A 22,311-nucleotide genomic window follows, 5' to 3' on the forward strand; every position below is an offset into this window, starting at 1 on the left:
GTGGGACGATGGTGTGAGATAAGAGGTTTTAATAGTAAGTAGCACTTCAGCAGTACTAGTTCAAAGATGGAAAGCCTGACTCAGAGAGTCAGCTGGTTACAGGGATCAGGAACAGCTAAGCTCTTTTTGTATCCAGACTAGTAAGTACTGTAGCTTGCCTTGATGGTTGAATGAGTAGCCTATGAAGTACTAGTTGGTTAGTACGGCTTGCCTCGGTAACTGGATGAGGGCTGATAGCGTAGCAGTAAATATATACAGTACCATAAGCGATGAATAAGTTTATCCCCATTGTCAAGACTGACCCTTCGATAACCGTCAAATCCAAACCGTCTAGATCAGAGACAGGTTCTTCTCATGAGCTATCATCTATGTGGTAAACAAGACTGCTCAAAGATAAATAGAGTTGGGGCATCTCGGATCAACTCACTATCCGAACCCATAAACTTTAGTGACCCGTTTGAGGTTTTCCCCGATTCGGGCCGCCGCTTTGATGCGGAGAAACACCCTTCCAATTCCCGCGGGATTGTGTACTTCCTCCACATTTCTCCCGGTCCCGTCGAACGGCTGCTCTTCCCAGGTTCAAACTCCGACCATGTCCAATCGACAACGGGAACATCTCCAACTCTCGAATGAGTCCAATTCGTTAAGCAACACAAGCCATGTCCGCTCCCCTTTGCCGACCCGAGTCAGTAATGCGTGTGAAAGATGCCGGCGCCATAAAACTCGGGTAAGCGTGATACTTTCCCTTTAGTAATTCTTTGCCAACGTACAAATAATGACGCCCATTTATCTGACAACCACAGTGCGACCCTTTCCGACCTTGCTCCCTATGTGCACGGGCCAAGGTAACTTGTCGTCAGCTCCCTGTTCCCCAGAGGCCTAAGGATAAAAATCGCATGTACGTCACTCCATTCTCATGAGCATGACAAGAACACTTCCACTTCTATCTCGGGGTCACTGCACCTTGCATTCAGTAACACTCATTAGCGCGAAAGAGGCTGTGCAAAGCCGCCAGCGGCAGACTAGGACATCAGCAGCAATGATTGATAGTGAACCACAATATATTGATGGCAACTGCCCATCTACGTCCAGAACTGAGAGAAATGACACACAGCTATCTGAGGAGATGCATCAGGCGCAGTTCTTGATGGAATATGGCGAAGCCGAATCTACAATGGGTATCGCCCAAAAAATCTATGAGCTGGATAAGCAGGTCATCGATGAACAATCCACTTCCGCCATTCCAGGATCCCGGACTAGCACGGGTGTTGCTGACCGGCGCACTGTAGCCGGAGGGCAGCGGCGTCCTATCTCTTCGATCTTAGGTCGACACCTTCCTTCCACAGAAGTCACCTACTCTTTAATCGAGGAATACTTCGATACAGTTCACTGGTTCTCTCTCGTTATCTACGAGCCAACCTTTCGCACAAGACTGCACTCTATTACTGATGGGTTCGCTCATCCTTCTCAGAAGTCATTCTTACTTCTATTGACAGTCATGCTGGGGATGAGCGCATGGTATCGATCACAAAGAATCGTCACAGATGCAGCCGATAGTAGTAAGTGGCGGAAATTGAGTGCCGATCTCATGAGTCTTGTCGAACTGCATGTTGTAGAGTTGATGGACGAGTCTTCAGTGACAGCAGCTCAAATTCTAATTCTATTTGGGTCGCACCATGTTTATCATGGTCGCCCAAACTTGTCGTTCTCTCTGCTCGGTGCAACTATCAAGATGTCCCAGGCTGCTGGGCTACATCGAGAATCTCCTACAGGAAAGCTTGAGGAGATTGAGGAGCGGAAGCGAGTGTGGTGGACAATATACACATGGGACCGATTTGCTTCCATCACATACGGACGGCCATTGGGAATTAATGATAAGGACTGCAATCTCAGCATGCCGGCGGATAATTTGGAGAACCCATATTTTACTGCACCCGGTTCGGAGCAAGGATACGCCATCTGCTATTCTCCCTATCAAAGAGAATTAAACACCCTCTATCTAACGGCATCTCCGGCTCTGGAGTTCATTTTCGGCTCGCGCACTTCGGGTTCCTCTAAGGCATTGACCGGGGACGTTTACATTGAACTAGTGAAAGAAGCGACCCAGAATCTCCAGAAGTGGCAGAACAATCTTCCCGACTACTTGAGTCTGGACTTTGACCGAGATTTCGAACTTGATAGTGGGCCGAGTGCAAGAGCGCATGCTCTACAATCCCTGTCGTTGCAACTAACCTACGATAATGTTCTCATTGTCCTCCACCGGCCGTTACTGGCAAGGCAAGTCAGGCATCTGTCAATAAGTCATCCCACTTCTGGGGCAAGGCTTGGAACGGAATCTCCCATTTCACACCCTGAAGCAGGCTCACCAGCTCAGAAGCTGTCACCGTTCGAAGCCATGTCCCCGAATGAGCCGGTCAAAAGTTCAATGCATTGGTGGAATGCTGCCCTCAGGACATCGCGCGTCACAGAAGTGCCGGTACTTGCTCAACTTGCAACAGATAGCCATCTTGTCGCCTTTCTTGCCATCAATATATTCCATGCTGCAATCGTACTGGCAGTCATGGCCCTATCAGACCCATTATCAGATTCAACCCAAGTGGCGAAGCGTACAATCACCCGGATCTTACGTCTACAGAGCCTTTTGGGTGAACGGTCAGCTTTATCAAGACAAAGTACGACCGTTTTGAAAAATGTGGTCACTCTGATTCTTCGCCGTGAATCAGAGGCCATCCTGGCTCCAGTCACAGGAAACAGTCAACAGGAAGGGCATACATCATCTACTGGATCTGCGTCCATATCCGTGGAAGACACCCTACGACTGCCCCTGGATGCCCCAATAACTCAGACCGACAGTTCATTACGGCGGCCGACATGGCCAGACCATGGCAGGATGCATCGGTTGAATGAGAGTCTAGCATCAGTTCAAAATGGTGAGCGCAATGCCATCTTTCTATCCCTATGATATCTCCAGAGAAGCTGATTGTATTTTATTCATTAGTCATTCCTTCTGGCAGAGATGGTGGCCTCAATGACACGCACGGCGCGAGAGACAGTCAAGAACAGCCGCCCGGTTTTCAGGAGCACGCCCCGGCTGATAACTCGTGGCATGGGTCGCTTGAAAATAACTGGAATGACCCTAGCTTCCCCTTGGACGTTCGAGAAATTACCTCAGATGCCTTTGGTGATAATGGACTGTACTGGCTATGGGACATGTCATGGGCCGGAACGGATCCATGAAGCTAGCGAATCTATCTAGCACGCAAAGCGCCTTACAGACTTCTATTACGGAACAATTATAGGAGGTTGGCTCGGTTTACGCCATGGTTGCTTTCGCTGCATTCTCATCTGCACCGGGTCCATAAATAACAGTCTTGATACCCTGTCGGTTGCCGACGGTCTTGAATGCCTCTTCCGCCTGCGTAAAAGGGAACTCATGAGTGACAAGACCCTCTAGAACAACCCGACCCGACGACAATAGCCCAATAGCTGTCCGGTAATCTCCTGGACCATACCGAAAGCTCCCCCTGAAAATGGCCTCTTTATCACAAATTTGACCGACCGGCAGTGAGGGATTCGGTTTGCCCAAGCCGACCTGAACAAATGTTCCACCCTGCGCAAGGGCTGAAATACCACAGTTCATACAAGGCTCAGCGCCAGTGGCATCCAGTACGATATGAGCTCCAGCATCCAGCTCCGATTCTTCCAAGATTCTGGCGGCATTGTGCTCGGGGGAATCGGCGCTCATCTTATACGTGTGCGTGGCTCCGTACTTTTGTGCCACGCTAAGTCGGTCGGAGTTGATGTCTACAATCACGACTGTTGACGCACCGAATGCACGTGCAACGGCTGCGCAGAGCAAGCCAACAGGACCAGCGCCGAAGACAACGACCGACTTTTGCTGCATATCTCCTGCCAGGCGACAGCTGTGTACCGCCACACTGAGCGGTTCGACCAGTGCTCCGTGTTGTAGTGACACATGTGCCGGCAGCTTGTAGCAGCATTCTGCAGGAAGACGGTAGTAGGTCGCCAGGGTGCCATCATAGGGTGGTGTAGCGGCAAAACGCATCGCGCTACAAAGATTGTATCTGCCTGCGCGGCAATGCTGGCAGGTATTGCAAGCAATGCCGGGCTCCAGGGCCACGCGATCACCAACAGTGAATCCTGATTTGCTTCCGCATTCCACTACAATGCCGGCGGACTCATGGCCAAGGACTATGGGGGCTTCCACCACATACCGTCCTATGCGGCCATGCTGCCAATAGTGGATCTAGGTCGATGGTAAGCTGCGGTCCAAGCTAGAAGGACGATGAATGCAAATGAAGACTAACATCAGAGCCACAAAGACCAGTTACGATAACCTGGACGATAACGTCACGATCCGTCTGAAGATTGGGTATAACACGCTCTTCATAATCGAACTTGCCACCCGGATGTAATACGAAAGCCTGTACGGACACCGATCGAGGACGTCAATAGTCGACTCTTGGTAGAGATATCATAGAAATACGAACCTGATTAATTTCTGAAGGAGCCATTTTAGCCAAGTATTGTGTATGATCAACAATAATTCAGGGATTGGTCGGGGCTTTTAACAGGTCACTTCTGGCCGGGTGGTACGACGGTGGAGGTCATGCCATCTATGATGTCGGTTCCGGCGGATTGTCTCAGAAGCTCACCCTATCCGTACCCACAAAATGAGCCATTTGCGTTACCAAAGGAGCCAGTTTGTTGAGACCAGGAGACCGTCCCACGGCGGGGAATAAATGCCTCGGAACCGAGTGGGGTCGGAACTGGCCAAGCTGGACTCGGAACCGAAACCACACGGAACCGGTGAGAATACCCCAGAACCCCTACATCCTCTATCAACCAGCATCGATATTGCATTATGAAGGCTAAATTCTGTCCCGGAAGTCGACCGTGACTACGGGATAGTGAGACAAAATCATTGGCTGAGACCGAAAAACTCCCACTTCGACGGAACAGCAGGTTTCTTGCAACTGGTCGGCACTCACAATGGTCGCCGAGCTAGAGCAACACGAGCGCGCCAACCCCGGATGGCCGACTCGAGTGGCTCAATCCCGACAACTAGCTCCACTTTCAGGGCCTGGAGAAAAGGTCTGCTTCCCCACGGGACATGATGCTCTGGGGTAGAAATAGAACGACGGCCACAACTGTTTAAATGTCTTCGTCCGTCAGAATCGTGGAGTCAACTTGGCACTGCCTTTTGGCTCATTGATGGAGCCCATCTGGAACTATGGCTACCAAAATGTCCTCTGTACCGGCGGATAATGCCGCTTTGACTCGCACGGCACAGGCTGTGGCTGCTCGGGAAGTAGAGCAGCAGAGCTGGCTGGAGCGAAAGCTGAAGCCGACGAAGGTGAGAGCTTGGTATCCCTTCAAGGGAACCCCATTGCTCTATGCGACATGTGGTTTTGGTAGTCTGGGAGATGCCCTGTTTGGGTACAACTCTGGTATAATTGTCTCCTGTCTGGCGATATAATAGTCATGCCACTTCGTGTCGTTGCTGATGGCTGTGTTCGATAGGAATCATGTCTGGTCTTCTCGTCAATCCAGCCTTTGTGGCTCGCTTCTTCAAGGACTACGGAGGTGCTGACGGCTCAACAACCGGAGTCGATCCTTCAATCACCGGGATAGCTGTTGCTTGTCTACAAGCATCCGCAGCAGTGGGTGCACTTCTTGCAGGACGACTAGGCGATATGATGGGGCGCAAACGGTGTGTCCGTCTTGGCGGGTTTATCTACTTCTTCAGTGCGTTCATTCAGATCTTCGCTCCCGGCTTTGGCACCTTCATTGCTGGTCGCACCATTCAAGGTCTTGGTGTTGGATTTCTGTCTATGACAGTACCCATTATTCAGACCGAGATTGCCGCCCCTCACCGGCGTGGTTTGATGGTGGGAATCGAATATACCTTTCAGATAGCAGGTTATATGCTTTCATGTTGGGTAGACTATGGTTTCAATTTCCTTCTGCCCAGTGAAATGTCGTGGCAAGGTCCATTCATTATTCAGATTGCTCTCTCTTTCATCTTGCTGGCCATGTCCTTCTTCCTCCCGGAGACACCTCGTTGGCTGGCAAAGAACGGATTCATGCAAGAAAGCTTGCAGACGGTCGCTGATCTGCACGCCAATGGCGATACTCAGGCGGAACATGTACAGCGGGTGTTTGTGGAAATCGAGGAAGCAGTTATCTTCGAAACTAATTTAGGGAAGTCGTCTTGGATGGTGAGTTCTTTTTCGCTTGTCATGCGGCAACATTCGAGTCCAAAACTGACCATGGACAGGAAATGTTCACCCGATACCGCAAGCGGACCATCGTCGGAATCACCGTGCAGATGTTCGCGCAACTCAACGGAATCAATATCATCTCCTTTTACCTTCCCAGCACACTTGCCACCGCAGGCTTCGATGAGCGTAAATCACTTCTGTACACTGCAGCCAACGCACTCCCTTATACTGCGGCTACAATCTCGACTTGGTGGTTAGCAGACCGCTGGGGACGGAAACCATTGCTCATACTTGGAGGTGAGTTCATTCTGCCCTCTAACGCCTTCCCATGCAATGTGGACACCTAGCTAAACATGCACCAAACCAGGTCTCGGAATGGCAGTCCTTCTCGGTATCGTCTGCGCCTTCACCGAAGCCGACCTAGACGTTCAGGTCCGTGCCAAGGGCCAATACGCCTTCGTTATGCTGTACAACATCCTATACGGCTTCACCTGGGGCCCGATGCCGTGGCTACTACCAGCTGAAATCTTCCCCTTGCGTGGCCGCAGTAAAGGAATGGCTCTGGCTACCACCAGCAATTGGATCTTCAACTTCATAATCGGCATGGTCTCTCCAGATGCGTTCGCCGGTATCAACGGATACTTCTACCTTGTCATTGCTGGATTCTGTCTCTTCTCTGCGGGATTGGTATACTTCTACTATGTTGAGACGGCTAATAGCACGCTAGAGGAGGTTGCGGAGTTGTTTGGTGATACAGCGTTTGCGGATGCTGATGGGGAGGCGAGGGAGGCGTCTGAGGTGCGGATAGATTATAGGAAGGATGTTGTGTGATTGTTCTGCTGTCCACCAAATAGCATGGTAGGCCGGCTTGGATTGAGTTGGCCATGCTTACTGTCCAGCTGATCAGCATATCGGCGTGGCGATGCACTTTTCATATTACTCTTACGAAGTATGTTTATGCTTACGAAGCAAAATCAGAGTTTTGGCCTATTTCAGCAGCGATAAGTTTCTAGACGATGACGATGACGAAGAACACGATACTTGACTTATTTATCGCTTTATCTTCCACTAAATCTCTTACGCGTTCTCTAAATTGGACATGGCCAGTAAGCTACGATGCAAGCTTTCTATAATCAACAGACAATTTTCAGGTAAATGTAGAGCTAGCTAGATACCAAACGAGCGCGATAATAACAAGAGCAACGTAACCAATTCCAACACAGAACCTCACAGCTGACCCCAGCCCACATCGACAAAAGACCATCGGCATTGTTGAAAGGCACGATATAGTCTCATGCTTATGGCAGGCTAAAGGAATATCCAAACAGCCAGTGTGCTGATAACTGATTTAAACAGGAGTCTGGCAATCCACCGTCTTGTGGTGGTCATCGTATTCGCAGTGGTGACGATCAGTCTTGCACTGTATACAATATTAGCACACATCAGTTATCCCGGAAACCAATAGGGATGTATGTAGGTACATACCCTCAAATTCGCAGCCGAAGGACAGCTGACGACGTGGTTCTTTCCGTCCTTTCGGTATGTGCAGGTGTTGTGTTCAAGGCTGCATTCCTGTAGAGTAATTCATAATGGTTAGCACTATTTCAAAGTCCTATAGATTCTATGATGAACTTACTCCACCGTATTTACTCAGCTGCACGTCCCGGGCAAGAAGGTCGTCCGACTCAGCCGCGATGGGGTTTGCAATGGCGCCCATTGCGGCGAAGAGGATTATGGCGATGTTGGTGAGCTGCATTTTGAAGATTGGTTTGTTTCTTCTGAGTAATTATTGCGAAACTGTATTGAGTTGATGGAGATGATATTCTTGGATTGAAGCGCCGTGACAGTGTCTTATATACTCTGGCAGTTCTCGATACTCTTGCCATATTTGACAAATAGTATCCTCAGTTTGAAGCAGTCATCATTGGGGCCACAGTAGTGAGATAGTCTAAGCTATCCAATTAAAAATATGCCTCATATGTTCAGGGAAGCACATTCACTTACCAGTTCGAATGATCACTTAGGTGAGGTAGTCGAGTCCTTAGTAATACGACTGGGACTTCATAGTCACGCAGAAGGATCGCGGTAAGCCACTTGATAGCAGGATATTGAATCCCTGGATGGCCTTACATCTTTGGTACTAGTCGTAGAAGGAAAGATCTCCTGATCCTCGAGTCAATGAAGATATTATTCATGTGTGGTATAGTATAGGGCTCAGTGCTAAGAGTGACTAGTGAGTTTGTTCAAATTAGTCAAGCCTTGAACCCTGCATACACAGCCCTGCAGCCTGTGCAGGGCTGGGGCGTAAATCCTGCGGATTAGGGCGGACATGCGATGTAACGCTGTAAGCGTCAGGCACATGTGACTTGAAGTATTAATCATTATCATCGTGAGTATACAAGACTCAGGGGCTGACTGATTCGGCTGTAGTGTCGACATATGTTGGTGTAAACTTTGGATTGAAAGCCTCAGGGCAGTTTCATCTATATCGGATTGCAGTACTGAGTATGTATGTAGGTTCTTGAACTAAAGTATAGTTCTCGAAGGCTACGATGAATAGCATATTTGAAACCCTTATTTCTTCTGCTTGCGGTAGTAGCTTCCTCTAGGATAATCAGAGTTCATCAATGGTAAATAAGCACTAATGCCTTCTAAGGCAACAAACAAACATCGGCAGTTCATCCACAACTCAATTCCCTTCATGTGCCAAGTGCTTTTGCCTTCCGGCCCGGACCGGATCCAATTGATGCTGAAATACTTTGAGGTCATGCTTGATAATCAAATTATGTCTAACCCAAGTACTCAAAGTGGCTATTACTGTAACTCGACTGCCATATATGTGCAACTGCAGCGAAAATGGTTCGCTAACCCCATGATCACCCGAGCGGCTCTCAATCTAAGCATCTAGTTGGTCACATTGGATGTAACATCAAACAATGCTAATGTATGCAGGGCAACTCATCACATCCCCGAATACGACTCAGCCCTGCAAGCCGTCTTACTCACAGCAATGCGGGGTTGGTGACCTGTCCCTGCTGGATAGTTGCATGATCAACAGCTAATTCTGTCTTAGCTTCCGGCTGATCGACAACAAAACAAAGAAACTAGTTAAGCCCGTCAGCATCTACACGAGTCCAGATTCACATTTTGGGCTGTCAGCCTTGTTAGGCTCTATGTTGCTGCCTAAGATGCAGGGATCCAGAAGGTCTCCCCACGGGAGAGAATCCCCTGTTCCCTCGTAGGTGTTAAGTTTACAACAGTTCGTGTCTCAGTCTGATTCTGTCAACTTCTCTGATTCCTTGCTCTCTTCTATCTCTCATTACAATCTAACTGAACCATCCTTATCAACTCTCCAAAATGGACCACCTCCGTGACTCGCTATTGAGCTCTCTACCCAGAGACAGCCCTTCTACCGCAGCAATCGACCACGCTCGCAGAGACCAAGAAGACACCCGACAGGCCGTCGCACGTGGTGAATACCAAGAAGTCCGCGACATAGCCTTCAGCAACCGGACCTGGGTCGTGACCAGCAGATACTGCGACATCGGAGATGGCGTTGATTCTCTCGAGGGCCACATTCATTCCCTATGGTACATGTATTACGAGCTGGCGCGAAGTATCTCCTCCGACTCACCCGAGCACGAGGGACTAGTCCTCGACATCCTCCGCATCCAGGGAATGGGTCCATTAACCAGACCTTCACGGGGTGTCAACGGAATCGATATCGCACGAACAGTCGACGGTACATTGTGGAACGACCTCCCCTTCCTTGTTGGCGATATGACCGAATTCTGGAACAATAACAGTGCATCTATGTCGGGAGCACAACGGCTTGACTTTGCTACATTCCTGGCTAAACTTGCCTCTACGCGTGTCGCTAAGGATAGGATGTGCCAGGTTGCTCTTTTGATCTTTCGCTCTCTGTTTGAGAGTCCCTTGCAGCTTTGCTCGGGGAAAGAGTCTGACGAGGAAGATGTCAACAGAGGTACAAAGCAGCTGGAGGTGTTTCATCTATTACCGTCTGCTGTTGCTTGGTTCAAGATACCAGGCCACAACCTGCTTCTGCTCTCTGAGGTATATTGGAACGACTGTCCAAGCCATATCAGCAAGGGTGGTGAGACGTTCGTTGAATCGGAGCTCGGACGGCGGTCGCCTACAGGGTTCTCGCCATGGAGATACATGTTCTGGCTGAAGCGACTGCATGAGATTCAGGATGAGGCTAAGCAGGCGGGTGACAAATATTTGGAGGAGCTTGCTGCTGATGGTATCCAATACATGGTCAATATGATTAAGGAGAGAAATTCTGGGGTTCTCAGAGCATATAAGAAAGGTGGAGATGCCTTGCATCAGGATAAGTATCTTTCGTGTCTGAAGACTCTTGCTCGCGTTGAGAAGTAAGAGCTGTGGAGATTTGCGAAATTCTGATGGAGAGATTCCTCCTTCGTGTCCTTCATTCTCGGTCTCTTAAGACGTTCAAGATGAATGTCAACTTTCTCTCTAGGCTTCTTATTATTCGTTTTTTTGTGAGATTCTCATCTCTATTTTTCTTTGTCATGAAGGTGTAGTATAACCTGAGGAACAGAACTATGGTCACACAGCGACATACACCCGTATATTTGTGGATTTGTACTAAGCTGCCTACAATAGTAAGTCAGCTTGAAGAGCTCAGTTATAACGCGGTAGTCCTTCCTCCTCCATTAATAACGACTACATTATACATCAGAGCCGTACGTAGTAGTAAATCCCCTTGGGTAACATGGTCAGCAGTTACGGTCTAAAGAGTCATTCCCAACATGTAGAGCTAGCTTCAAATCCTACAGGTAAACAGTGATTGCCTTAACGCAATGCATCGGATTCTACACTAGTAACTTGTATTCCGTTATGTCGATATCTTCTGAAGACTTTGTGATAAATTGAACACAGGAATATTCGTATCTTCAGATCAACCCTGTTCTTTGGCACGCTCATAGTATGGTACTTTTTGCTGGAATGAGAGATGCATGGCATAGGGACGAGAAAGCCTTCTCTGCTCCGAAAGTGGAGTTCATGGGCCCCATAACTAGCGGTCGCTTAGCAAATCCACAGCACTTGTGACTACTTTGGTGGAGATCAGCATGGGCGTATGGGTGGGACGGCACTTCCTGCAACGGCAGACTAGCGTAGCGCTTGTTGCTGCAGAATGAGACAACTAGGCTGGGGCATGGGAGTGACAATATCCGGATAGACCGGATATACGATTGCGGGGTAGAAGGGGTGATACTCTTGGTATACATGTTGAGCTGTCTGTGAAATAAGCCTTAGGGGTTTATTAGTGGACGTGGGATTCATAAGCGTTACTATATCTGCCACACTTGAATGTATATTGACATTATATTATAAGCGTATCATTAAGTCAGATATCGGTGGAAAATAGTCGCTGTGCATAGACCAGATAGCAGGGCCGGTAATCAATGCCTTCAATTGGCTTTGATCTCGGTGGACCGTTTCATGCCGGATGTCATCACTGGTGACTGCAGCACCTTGTGCCAGTCATGCAGCATTGCCGTGTTGACAGTAGAGAGGCCGACTTCACTTCCCGCGCGGGGTATCATCTCATCTTCATATTCTTTGATAGCGTCAGCCTGCGTCGCCTTTCCATAGACAATCCGTCGCACCGCTTCCACCAAGTTGGCTGCATCGGTGATGGAATGATTCAATCCCTGGCCGCGCTGATATGTCATGGCGTGTGCTGCATCACCAGCCAATGTCACCCGTCCCCCTCGGTTATCCCACCTATGGGATTGATCCCGCGGGTCAAAGTCGCTCAGGCCCATGTACCAGACTTGCTGGTCATCCGGCAGCCATTCAAAGGCGCTCTTCCAGGGGTCGGTGTAAGTCTTGGCAAATTTCTTGACTTGCTCAAGCCTTTGCGCGTTGCTCCATCCAGCTGTCTCCCGTTGCTCCTGCAGGGAGGAGTGCCATGATATGTAGAAGAAGAATGTCCAGGTTTCTGGTCGTTCACGATCTGTTGCGTCGTGTAGTCCAAAGAAAGAGAAATACCCCGCAGGGTTGATGCCAGCGATGTAAAGAGGGTGGAATTGGCGTAGGTATCGAGCACGCTCTGCAGAGTACTGGGCTTGAACAAAGGTGGCGCAGTAAGGAAGCTGGCGGACATCACCTCTGCTTGGACCCAGTAATACACGCCGTGTCGTCGAGCGAGCTCCATCCGCGCCCACGATGATCCTCGCTACGATTGATGAGCCATCTTCAAATATAGCGGTGGCATATACGCCATCAGCAGAATACTGGATGTCCTGGAGTTTTTTGCCATATCGGATGTCCAGCCCCTGTTCCATCAATCCTCGTAATTTCCGACGACGCAAGCGATAGAAAAGGCGAGCAGGTATGGACGCCATGGCCTCTCCTGACTGTCCATTAAGGAAGTTGAGAGCATCCTCTTCTGCTGTGGGCTCATTAGGGTCGACTTGAACTGACTGGATTCTTGACCATTGCTCTTTTGGTAGGAGAGCTTGCAGGGGGCCTGCACCCCAGTGCAAGCCCATGTTCCAGTCACGGTCATATGCATCTAAGCTGTCATGTTTTTCTACCACGATAGTAGGGATCCCAGCCTAAAACGGAGTGTTTAGCCAGGAGTATTTCAGTAGTACGTATTATAGTACCTTTTTCAACCCCTGAGCCAAAGCCAGGCCAGTTGAACCTAGCTATAATCAGCTCTGTGTGTCTGGATACTCAGTGCATGGCTTCTTCGTGGGGTAAGTCCAACGCAACTACCAAAGCCTTACCTGCGCCCACCACGAGAACCGTGGTTGTGAGTCTCGGCTCGGAGGGAACCATCACGTTATTTAGAGTGTGCAAAGTTACAGGCCTTGAGTGGGTACAAGAAGGAAGCTCGTGGGTTGACAGGAATATGGCCCGACTATGTACGGTGGATTGGAAGGATGAGAGAACGAGTGGAACATGTCAGAAAATCCATCGTGACGGAATCAGAGATTCTACGCGCGCAAGGGTCATGATGGGCCTCCGCGACTCATGACACTCCTGTGATTTGTCCACTGAGGCTTTGCCAATCTGCGGATCTCACAGGCGAACCCCAGTGGAACCAGGAAAAGTACTCCGTACCACATTTCAGTTGTGCCGCGCATAGTGATAATTACCGTAAAATAGTCACATCGTCTGATACTGCAAGATGATTCATGGGCAATCCAAGTCCCGGACAACCATGCACTACGGCATTAAGCAACAAGTGCCGAAATTACCGCATTGTGTGTGCTAGTCTGGGCCATTGATAAGCGGCTGTTATTACCCAAGATGGGTAGACCACACATTGTGGGTAATTGGACATCATCACATCCGTAGACTATGCATTTTGTCACGAGTCATAATCTTTATGTACTATATCATTGATTATTATAGAGGAGTGTCGAACAGTCTTCAAAAGTGACAGTGGGTTCGGGAAGACCGAAGTCAAGGGAGAGCCGGACTCGAGTTGGTGACGTCGAGAACGCAGCATTAGTGCGTTGATAAGCGGGGACAAGCAGACGCCGGTGGGAGGGGCACCATCTCCATTGCCAGATAGTTGCAGGCCTGCAGAGCAGCCAAAAAGGAGACGAGGATCGTCATGACTTGCACGTTGTCTGCCAATGGAGTGGCTGCATTGCCGGATTCTGCAGCAAAATGCCGGCAGTGTGACTAAGCCACTCGTGCAGGATCAGCTGCGCACACTAAACCCAAGACAGTCTAGTTGCTGCATCTGCAAGCCATGTGACCCGCATTCTACCGCATCCGATCGGGAAGAAATCAGAGAACAAGTCCGAAAAGGAGCAAGCAGCAAAACTCAAACCAGCATCTGCCACCAATGACATCGTAGAATAATTACACCGCCTCGGCAGGTGACCCTGAGCCCGAGCATCCCGAGGCACTCCGATACGGCCGAGAGCCGATCATCCACGCGACTAAACCGCACTGGGCAGGTACCATCTGTCCGTTCAAACAGCTTCACCCTCAACACGTTCCACACTGCAATCAACAGTAAACCTTCATCTCCAGCTCGGGGCGTTGCAGACCGCTCAAACTCAGGTTCCGCTCTCTTCAGCTGTACCTGATGGCTTTCCCCCTTTCTTCTCGATCTTTCCGGTCGAATTTCTCTGCCTCCTTGTGCAGCTTCACCTTATCGCAACCACCACACTGATCCCCGAAATCTGAACCCCGCTTCTCCTATTCCAAAGGTGCTGGGTCTTCTGCATTTGGTTCATGGGATATCACCCCCCCCCCCCCCCCTTGTACTGCCCCAACCGTTCGTGTGCCCCGTACCGAGGAGATCTCCGCAACCGTCCTCAGATCTCGGCTCCCGATCGCCGCCATGACCTCTTCCCGCTGCGAGGAGCATAGCCTTACCACTGAGATCTCTTTGAGCACCGAATTAGATACCCCACACTCTCTTTATTCTTCTGTCGACATGTCAAACCGCATGAGCGATGGTGAGGACAACATCGCGGATGATGACTCCGCGTACGGCGAAGACTCCTTGATCGGCGATGACACAATCACCTTGTCCACTTACATCACCGACTACCGATATGAGTATGGCCGCCGTTATCACTCGTATCGTGATGGAGCCTACTGGGTGGGTTGTTCGGCTTTGAGAGCGTTGTCCACAGCTGTGGGCTAACAGGTTACGATTGTCCTACAGGGCCCCAACGATGACATTGCCAATGAACAGCAAGATCTAGCGCATCATATGTATTGTCTGACCCTCGACGGGAAGTTACACCTAGCCCCCATTTCGAATCCACAGGTATGCCTCATGACTGTTGGCCAGCGCGGATCGACAGGTGTCTAAGAATGTATCGCAGGAAATCCTTGATGTGGGTACGGGAACCGGGATATGGGCAACGTGCGTGTTTCTATCGTCTCCTTCGTTTGATTCAAACTATAGACCGAGTACTGACTTTGGCTCAAGAGACATGGCAGATGAATATCCCAGTGCCAAAGTTACCGGAGTAGACTTGTCTCCGATTCAACCTGCGTTCGTCCCTCCGAACTGCATATTTGAGATTGACGATGTGACGCTCCCGTGGACCTATGCGGAAAACCAATTCGATTTCATTCACGTGCGGGAGTTGTTCGGCTGCATACCTGATTGGGACGAGTTCTTTCGGCAATGCTGGCGTTGCCTCAAACCTGGAGGCTATATTGAGGTGGTAGAGCATTCGGTCGAACCGGTCGCGGATGATGGGACAGTGCCCCCACATCATTTCTACCGACTCTGGGGACAAACCGTCATTGGTGCGGGTGAGCAGTTTGGCAAGACCTTTAAGATCTGGGAACAGAGCGCTGCACGCCTGGGTAATGCAGGTTTCGTTGGCGTCGTGGAGAACAAGTTCCAGTGGCCAATGAACGCGTAGGTCTTGCTCCTCTGTTTTTATGTTTCTCTGGCTGACAACTGCCACAGATGGAGCGCAGATCCCAAATTACATGAACTTGTAAGTGATCGTCCATTATCAGGTGTTGCTACTGCTGACACTGTCTAGGGCCGCTGGAACCAGCTTCGACTGCACGGTGGGGTAGAGGGTTTTATGCTTCGTCTTCTTACCTCCACGTTGGAATGGTCATACGAGCGAGCTCAGGTGTTCCTCGCTCAGATGCGCGCGTCTCTTCGCGACTATCAGACCCATGCCTATCTACCAGTGACCGTTGTCTACGCTCGGAAGCCAGAGAATGGTGCCGTATTCCGCTAGGCTGACGATGACTGGACCACTGACCTATGTATTTGTATACTTCGCTTTATACCCCATGACTGATGTACAATATGATGAATAATGAGTTAGCTTTCAATGAGGATATGTAATATGCTTAATTGAGTCCAAGAACCGAGTAGCTGTACAATTTGTCGCAATCACCCAAGTCCCGGTCGTGTATATATATACCTGGTACAAGCCGCGAATTACCTTTGACCCCGGTATAAATATAAAATGTACCATCCACATCACACATCATAGACACGATCGCATACAGTAAATGCTAGTAATAATCCTATGGCACATCTTCCCATAGCAACTAACAGTAGACTATTTTGTACGCACTACTAGTGGAAAGTGGTAAAAGAAACACCCGCGAAGATCCTTGTCACCCCACGTGTTCACTGCATTAGCGCGACGCACTCCCTGCAGGGACCTTTCATTCAAAAAAAATAAAGGGAAAATGCACATCCGTTTTGATCTTCCCCCCTATCGCACTAGAATTTATGAGTATTTGATATGAACTTGATACAAATCGGATCCTAATACAAGAACCGAGACCCAATTAGCCTCCAAGGTAGTCATTGACCTATAAAGCAAAGAATTGATGTGGAATTCAACAACATCCGATATGGTGTAGTGGCTAACATCGCCGTCTCTCACACGGCAGCCGGGGGTTCGATTCCCCCTATCGGAGTTTGAATTCTCTTTTTTTGTTTTCTCCCATCTCTTTCTACTTGTGATTGATTTTCCCTCAACAAATTTCCTTGTTTGTGCATTTGCTTTTCTTTTTGTGTGTGCAATGTATACAGGCGGGGCGGGCACGATTCGGTTTAACCTCTACCTACTACCACTATACTACTAGACCATCATGATGGCTTCTTCGTTCAGTGTAGTGCTTAACTACTAGACTGATTAATAATATATCTAGTTTTATTATCACACGAAGTTCATGCAATAATTTTTCCAACACTGTGTTAAGACGGTGTCTCCCATTAGTATATAAAATTCATTCGTGTCGAAGTATGAACAAATATATAGTATACTACCAACTACCGTAGTATGGCTGATGTTTAAATATTATAGTTTGCGACTATAGAATAGTACTACTACTAAGTAAGTAGTATCTGGTTAAGTTGAAATGAGACTTCACTTAGTAACAACTTGTGACCTCTCTGACGATCATTAGTTCCTCTCATGTTTCAGTTTGTTAGAGAAACAGATTGTAGTAGAACGTCAATCACCAAGTTCTCTTTCTTCTTTCTGATCGTTGATTCCAAGCCTCGTGCTTGATGTAGGGACTGATTATGGCCCTGGATATGTCAAATGTCATATACTGGGATATATCCGATCGTGTAGACCACGAATACTACTGGAAGCGAACGCACCACCAAGCCGCGCCAATCGTACATCATATTCATCATAATTACACATAATCTTCTCAAGTACCAGATCTAGCAGCATTACCCAGACCATTCATCAATTGGCACAACCCCTGAACCAACGGGGGAAGCGCATCCTGAGAAGCATCTGCCCGCAGAAGCTCCTGAGTGAGGTCCATAGTCTGTCCGGGATCAGAGACGAACGCAGGACCTTGTCGACCCTGCAATGCTGGACTGCCACATCCGAGAGAGATGAATTTCTGCACGTCGGTGGTCTCGTCTCCGTCGAGGTAGATCGTTGGGCCGCGGATGGTGGAAGGAGGACCCAATGGGCGGTTTTCCGAGCTTCCCATTTTATTGTTCTTGGCTTTGAGCACCACGCCATACGACCAAAAGGCCAAGCTGGCGTAGTATACTCCCACCGCTAGGAAGCCTGTCACGGACCCCGCCGGAATGGCTTTGGCTGCTCGGATGACTTGGCCGGCATGCCATACAGCACGTCGCGAGTCGATGCTGCTGATCCATTCGAGTGCACTGTGGTAGACTCGTCTTGCCTCGCTCTTGTCTTCCTTTCCGGCGAATAGCTGGAGGTCCTCTAGGGACATGTATAGTAACATTGAGATCATCTCGTATATTAGAATGACTTCGGGAATGGGAAAGTTGGGCCATTCGTAGCAGATCATGCGAAAGTGTTGCAAAGCTTGTGCTAGCTCTTGGTGTCGCGAGTTGGTTACTAATGCATTCCAATGCTTGGAGTTGCCCTTGGAAATGAAGCTAAACCGGTGGTACTCGTTCACCATAGCCGAAAAGCCGTGGAGGAGGATGCAACCGGCCAGCTGCAAATCGACAGCGCCTTGTAACCGGGACATGTCCCGCATGGCCTCGACTAGAGACGGCTGTCGCTCGGTTGAAAGTAATCCAAGGTCTAGGTAGGTATCCCTCCACGCTGCTGCTGACTTGGCGTCCCATAGTGCGCGGATGGATGGGAGCGGAAGCTCTAATTCAGCGTACGATATGAGTGGACTGACATTCAGCATCATCGCACACTGAGCGTCATGTAAAAATAGATGATGGACAAGTCTGGACGTGTCAGTTTAAGTCTAGGACAATGAAAAGTTGTCTCACCTTCTGAAAGATTCCTGCTCGATCCAAGCGTGCCATTTCTTCTCCAGCTCTTCCTCGTTGTCCTCGGGACTTGGCACAATAGTTGTGTAGATAGTCCGGCGAAAACGTAACGCCCGTCGAAGCATCTGACCCCATCGTTAGCGACGTCATATCTAGTGTAGGTGTGAACTGACCGTCACCAGTGGTTGTTGGAAGCTTTCCGCTATTTCCGTCCTTCGACCATTGCCGCTCCATAAACCAATGTCAATGACAACTGCGAATGTTTGCGAAGGCCGAAGATGGCGTGTGATGCGGTTGTCCGACTCGAACTGCCCAACATTAGCATCTGTCAAATAAGCACCTATAAGGCAGATGTACCGTAGTCGACATGTCTAGGCGTGCAACTTCCATCAACGCGTAGCCCAGTTTACGGATGGTGGGTATAGCCGAGCGGACCGCGCCAGAGGCAGCAAGAGCTGTTAGCATGCCGGAGCTCTGTTCATTGGGGTAGAACGTTGGACCATGTATGAATGGATCCAGCTTTTGGCTTTGGTAGGCAAAATAGTCTTGTATAAGACCATCTAACAGCTCAGTACTCGGGAATGACTTTATTATACGTGGAATCATGGCTTTTTCGCTCGTCTGCAAGACCATTCCGAATATGAGATCGCGACTACCCGGGGCGAGTCTCTCAGGTAGGATCTGCCGCTCTCCTCTGATGCTGGACCCTGGGCTATCCATAACCACTGGGACTGATAGATTATCTTGGTCAGCAAAGACATGGTCATGCTGTGCAGGTTTCCATGCCGACAGTGATGACCGTTTGTAGGCCTCAGCACCAAGCGCGATCCGACTATCCACATCAGACCGATCGTTGGGTGGATCGGGGGGCTGAGGAGCAAGGTGTGATAGCCCCTGGGAATTGAAGTAGTCGATCAGGCCAAAGTCGACTTCAGTCAGATCGAAATCAAACTGCATGTTGGTATTGAGAAGGTTATGGCGGTAGTCTGGCGTAGGGTTCATGGCATTCAGTGGATCTAATTCGTTCGGACGGGATAAGGATGGTATGAGAGCATCGGGAATGAACTCGGGGAAGAAGGTTCCATCGACACTAAAGATACCACTTTCATGATCCAACGCGGGTGATATTGCTTCGGCGAAGCTCGATTAGCACACGCTGCACTTCGATTACGATATAGACGGAACTTACCGCCATAGTTGGTCGACGGGGGATTTTCGGGAGCAAGGTCGGGCGGGTCAGGCAAATAGTTGTTTACAGCAAAGTCAGGGGTGGTAAATGAAGGATTATCGATGGTAGCTGGGTAGTCGCCCATTGGCGGTATTGTTGGCGAGAACGCGGCATGCGGTTGAGGTGGCTCGGGATACTGGCTTTGGCCATCAGGGTCATCGTACCCTAAACCGCTCAGTTATCGGATATACCGGCTTTTCCCAGATGAACCAACCTTGCATCGGTGACCCCGGGGTCAATTCATCGAATCCGGCGTCGTGCCAGTCGCAAATAAGCTTTTTGTCCCGACAACGCCGACAAGGCTTTTCCTCGTCGCATTTGAGCTTTGATGTGGCGCAAGCTTTGCACGCCTGGGAGACCCGACCGCTCTTCGCATAGGACGGGGGACGTTTGCGCTTGCCATCTCGCGGATGGTCATGACCTGCAGCGTGTCGCTTCATCAAGTCCCTGATGCGGAGCGGTCAGAACCAGAGAGAGAGGATGGCAGAGACGGATGAGGACGGACGTACGGCCTGGCGAAGCCTTTATTACACACATGACAAACGTATGGTTTCTCGCGGGTGTCTGCACATAGAGTTAGAGAAGAAGAGATACGTGGGCATCAAGAGAGCGACATACGCGACCGGACGTGTCGAATTAGATGATCTGCCCGGTTGTAGTGTTTTTTGCAGAACCCACATTGAAAATATCCATCGCGCGCTTTAGGGAGTGGTCGTGATGGGGATTGCGCGGGGAATGATGGAGAGGACTTATCGAGCATGATGGAGGCGATACATTGGTGAAACTAGAGATTGAGATGGAAGGGATGATGAGGTGAAGAAGAGGAAATAGTGTCAAATAGACTGAAAGTGAGTTGGAATGACGGACAGTGTGGGGAAGTCACCAAGCGTTAAGCTCGGGATGGCAAAATGCGGGGGACGGGGTCCATGATTGGGATATTCAGAGGGATAGTAGGGACTAGTTCATTATTCAGGCTATCTTTCCCTGGGAACTAAACCAATTTGAAGAGTGTCTACGTATTTCGCAGAGAGGCGAGGATGGGGCTGGCCAGTCTGGTGCTTGAACTGCGCCATAAAGTTGGCTACAGCCCTGGATGGCGCCATGACTAAGCGGCAGAGGAAGTGCAGGGTTTCTTTTCTCATATATGGATCCATTCAGGATGTGCAAGAATGCAACCCGAATACTACCGGCGATCAACCAGCTAGTATAGGCAGACGAGTTTTACGAGCACGCGTCTCCCGGTCAGCCAGATGGGCAAGTGAAAGGGATGGACCCTCGCGATGACCAGTGAGGTGGCTTATCAATTGCCTTTGGACCCTTACAGCGTGCTCGGGATGTGGAGGACCCTAACCGAGGCCCCTTCCTGGGTCTCCATCCTGGATGATCCATCTCCTCCAGCTACCAACACTAACAGGCCCAGACTAGTCCAGATCCTAATACTCACCAGTCCGTTGTTGGAAGTACCATCACCCCCACCAGGACAATGAAAGCCGAAGCCGGATGGCACAAAATGGGTATGTCCGCAAAACCCCGACCGGACCCCAGTTGGCAGCAGCTATAGCAGATCCACTCACGCCGCTAGCTAGGCCTCACCCCGGTCCACTTGTTCTCCCATGGCTCTCCGATGATGATATACGAAACGACCGAATGCTCCAACTACTGGCGCAAATGTGGCGATGAAGCACGAGCACACAATGTGAGAGGAATTGTGATGCTGGTGCGTCTTCTACCATCCTACACCATAAACACGCGGATCCACCCGTCACTCTACACTACCCAGATTGGGGAAATGACATCCACCCCCCACGGACACTAACTAACACCCAATGATGACCAAATCAGAGCTCCCACTGGGCAACACTAGGAGACGGCATCGAAGTGGCCACGAACCCCGCTCCCCAGATCAGCCCCATAGGTATCGTCCCGAGCAACGACTACAAGACCTACCAAATGACATCTGACTTGGCCACCGCACAACGATGCATCGACCTCCTCCAAGCAGAAGGGTTCAATGTATCCGGCAACCCCAACTACAACTGGATAGTAGACGTGTTCACCATTATCCAAAAGATGTTCCCAGGGGGGAATCCCCCTCCGGTAACAGTGATATCCAGTAACGCGCGATACGATCCGCACTACCATCTGAAAATAGGAAAGACACTGCGCCAACTCCGAAAGGAGAACTACCTCCTCATCGGCACAGGAGGATCAGTCCATAATCTCTACCGCAATCGATGGGGACCCATGGTCAAACATCGTGATTCCCTAGCCCAGGAGATCCCCCCGGAGGAATGGGCACTGGAGTTCAAGCAATCCCTGGAGGATGTGATGACGAAGACTTCGGGACTGCAGCTGCAGCGGGCGGTTACTAGGCTCATGAAGCATCCACAATTTCGCGACGCGCACGGCACAGACGATCATTTCGTGCCGGCGGCTTTTGTGGCGGGAGCGGCGGGTGATGCAGAGGATGAGGGCTGTCACGGGGTCTTGGGCGCGGAGACTTGGGAGTTGTGTAATATGGCGAATTTGCAGTTTACGTTTGGGAGGTGGCCAGAGCAAAAGCTTGTGGCTGCTTGACTCTAAGCTGAATTACA

At 49.8% G+C, this 22,311-nt stretch overlaps 9 protein-coding genes and 1 non-coding gene across 10 annotated transcripts; 6 read left to right on the plus strand and 4 right to left on the minus strand.

Annotated features, from left to right (window-relative positions):
• Positions 1 to 592: 592 nt before the first annotated feature.
• Positions 593 to 3,275, plus strand: BO79DRAFT_263405 (Zn(II)2Cys6 transcription factor; the record flags this gene model as incomplete). The annotated part of the gene is made up of 4 exons (XM_025686679.1): positions 593 to 727; positions 804 to 898; positions 1,009 to 2,930; positions 2,999 to 3,275. The coding sequence occupies 4 exons, from the start codon at positions 593 to 595 to the stop codon at positions 3,235 to 3,237; spliced, it is 2,391 nt and encodes a 796-aa protein (XP_025540633.1). The 3' UTR covers positions 3,238 to 3,275.
• On the minus strand, positions 3,095 to 4,542 carry BO79DRAFT_286797 (NAD(P)-dependent alcohol dehydrogenase). The gene is made up of 3 exons (XM_025688509.1): positions 4,512 to 4,542; positions 4,329 to 4,445; positions 3,095 to 4,267 (listed from the first exon to the last, which is right to left on the minus strand). Exons 1-3 carry the CDS (start codon positions 4,533 to 4,535, stop codon positions 3,314 to 3,316), a joined length of 1,095 nt encoding a protein of 364 aa, XP_025540634.1. The 5' UTR covers positions 4,536 to 4,542; the 3' UTR covers positions 3,095 to 3,313.
• A 631-nt stretch (positions 4,543 to 5,173) lies between these two features.
• Positions 5,174 to 7,076, plus strand: BO79DRAFT_237006 (sugar porter family MFS transporter; the record flags this gene model as incomplete). The annotated part of the gene is made up of 4 exons (XM_025684650.1): positions 5,174 to 5,471; positions 5,545 to 6,242; positions 6,302 to 6,542; positions 6,613 to 7,076. Exons 1-4 carry the CDS (start codon positions 5,255 to 5,257, stop codon positions 7,074 to 7,076), a joined length of 1,620 nt encoding a protein of 539 aa, XP_025540635.1. The 5' UTR covers positions 5,174 to 5,254.
• A 295-nt stretch (positions 7,077 to 7,371) lies between these two features.
• Positions 7,372 to 8,330, minus strand: BO79DRAFT_286799 (uncharacterized protein). Its single transcript, XM_025688510.1, has 4 exons — positions 8,250 to 8,330; positions 7,882 to 8,193; positions 7,731 to 7,817; positions 7,372 to 7,665 (listed from the first exon to the last, which is right to left on the minus strand). The coding sequence occupies exons 2-4, from the start codon at positions 7,999 to 8,001 to the stop codon at positions 7,594 to 7,596; spliced, it is 279 nt and encodes a 92-aa protein (XP_025540636.1). The 5' UTR covers positions 8,002 to 8,193; positions 8,250 to 8,330; the 3' UTR covers positions 7,372 to 7,593.
• Positions 8,331 to 9,504: 1,174 nt separating this feature from the next.
• Positions 9,505 to 10,953, plus strand: BO79DRAFT_208556 (DUF3632 domain-containing protein). Its single transcript, XM_025682423.1, has one exon. The coding sequence runs from the start codon at positions 9,603 to 9,605 to the stop codon at positions 10,641 to 10,643; it is 1,041 nt and encodes a 346-aa protein (XP_025540637.1). The 5' UTR covers positions 9,505 to 9,602; the 3' UTR covers positions 10,644 to 10,953.
• Positions 10,954 to 11,673: 720 nt separating this feature from the next.
• BO79DRAFT_263421 (FAD-dependent oxidoreductase) lies at positions 11,674 to 13,268 on the minus strand. Its single transcript, XM_025686680.1, has 3 exons — positions 13,028 to 13,268; positions 12,905 to 12,942; positions 11,674 to 12,853 (listed from the first exon to the last, which is right to left on the minus strand). Exons 1-3 carry the CDS (start codon positions 13,077 to 13,079, stop codon positions 11,702 to 11,704), a joined length of 1,242 nt encoding a protein of 413 aa, XP_025540638.1. The 5' UTR covers positions 13,080 to 13,268; the 3' UTR covers positions 11,674 to 11,701.
• Positions 13,269 to 14,604: 1,336 nt separating this feature from the next.
• BO79DRAFT_171255 (class I SAM-dependent methyltransferase) lies at positions 14,605 to 16,037 on the plus strand (the record flags this gene model as incomplete). The annotated part of the gene is made up of 6 exons (XM_025679564.1): positions 14,605 to 14,868; positions 14,935 to 15,039; positions 15,098 to 15,138; positions 15,205 to 15,645; positions 15,697 to 15,727; positions 15,776 to 16,037. 6 exons carry the CDS (start codon positions 14,605 to 14,607, stop codon positions 15,980 to 15,982), a joined length of 1,089 nt encoding a protein of 362 aa, XP_025540639.1. The 3' UTR covers positions 15,983 to 16,037.
• Positions 16,038 to 16,607: 570 nt separating this feature from the next.
• Positions 16,608 to 16,679, plus strand: BO79DRAFT_t107. Its single transcript has one exon. It is a non-coding gene; the product is annotated as a tRNA-Glu (tRNA).
• Positions 16,680 to 17,423: 744 nt separating this feature from the next.
• BO79DRAFT_193002 (putative C6 and C2H2 transcription factor RegA-like) lies at positions 17,424 to 20,477 on the minus strand (the record flags this gene model as incomplete). Its single annotated transcript, XM_025680938.1, has 8 exons — positions 17,424 to 18,444; positions 18,490 to 18,614; positions 18,663 to 18,797; positions 18,847 to 19,619; positions 19,679 to 19,882; positions 19,932 to 20,164; positions 20,227 to 20,281; positions 20,336 to 20,477. 8 exons carry the CDS (start codon positions 20,475 to 20,477, stop codon positions 17,424 to 17,426), a joined length of 2,688 nt encoding a protein of 895 aa, XP_025540640.1.
• Positions 20,478 to 21,004: 527 nt separating this feature from the next.
• On the plus strand, positions 21,005 to 22,294 carry BO79DRAFT_263430 (DODA-type extradiol aromatic ring-opening family dioxygenase; the record flags this gene model as incomplete). The annotated part of the gene is made up of 3 exons (XM_025686681.1): positions 21,005 to 21,231; positions 21,304 to 21,434; positions 21,560 to 22,294. Exons 1-3 carry the CDS (start codon positions 21,201 to 21,203, stop codon positions 22,292 to 22,294), a joined length of 897 nt encoding a protein of 298 aa, XP_025540641.1. The 5' UTR covers positions 21,005 to 21,200.
• Positions 22,295 to 22,311: the final 17 nt, after the last annotated feature.

Source organism: Aspergillus costaricaensis (assembly GCF_003184835.1).
Source record: "Aspergillus costaricaensis CBS 115574 unplaced genomic scaffold BO79scaffold_12, whole genome shotgun sequence".
Lineage (NCBI taxonomy): Eukaryota > Fungi > Ascomycota > Eurotiomycetes > Eurotiales > Aspergillaceae > Aspergillus > Aspergillus costaricensis.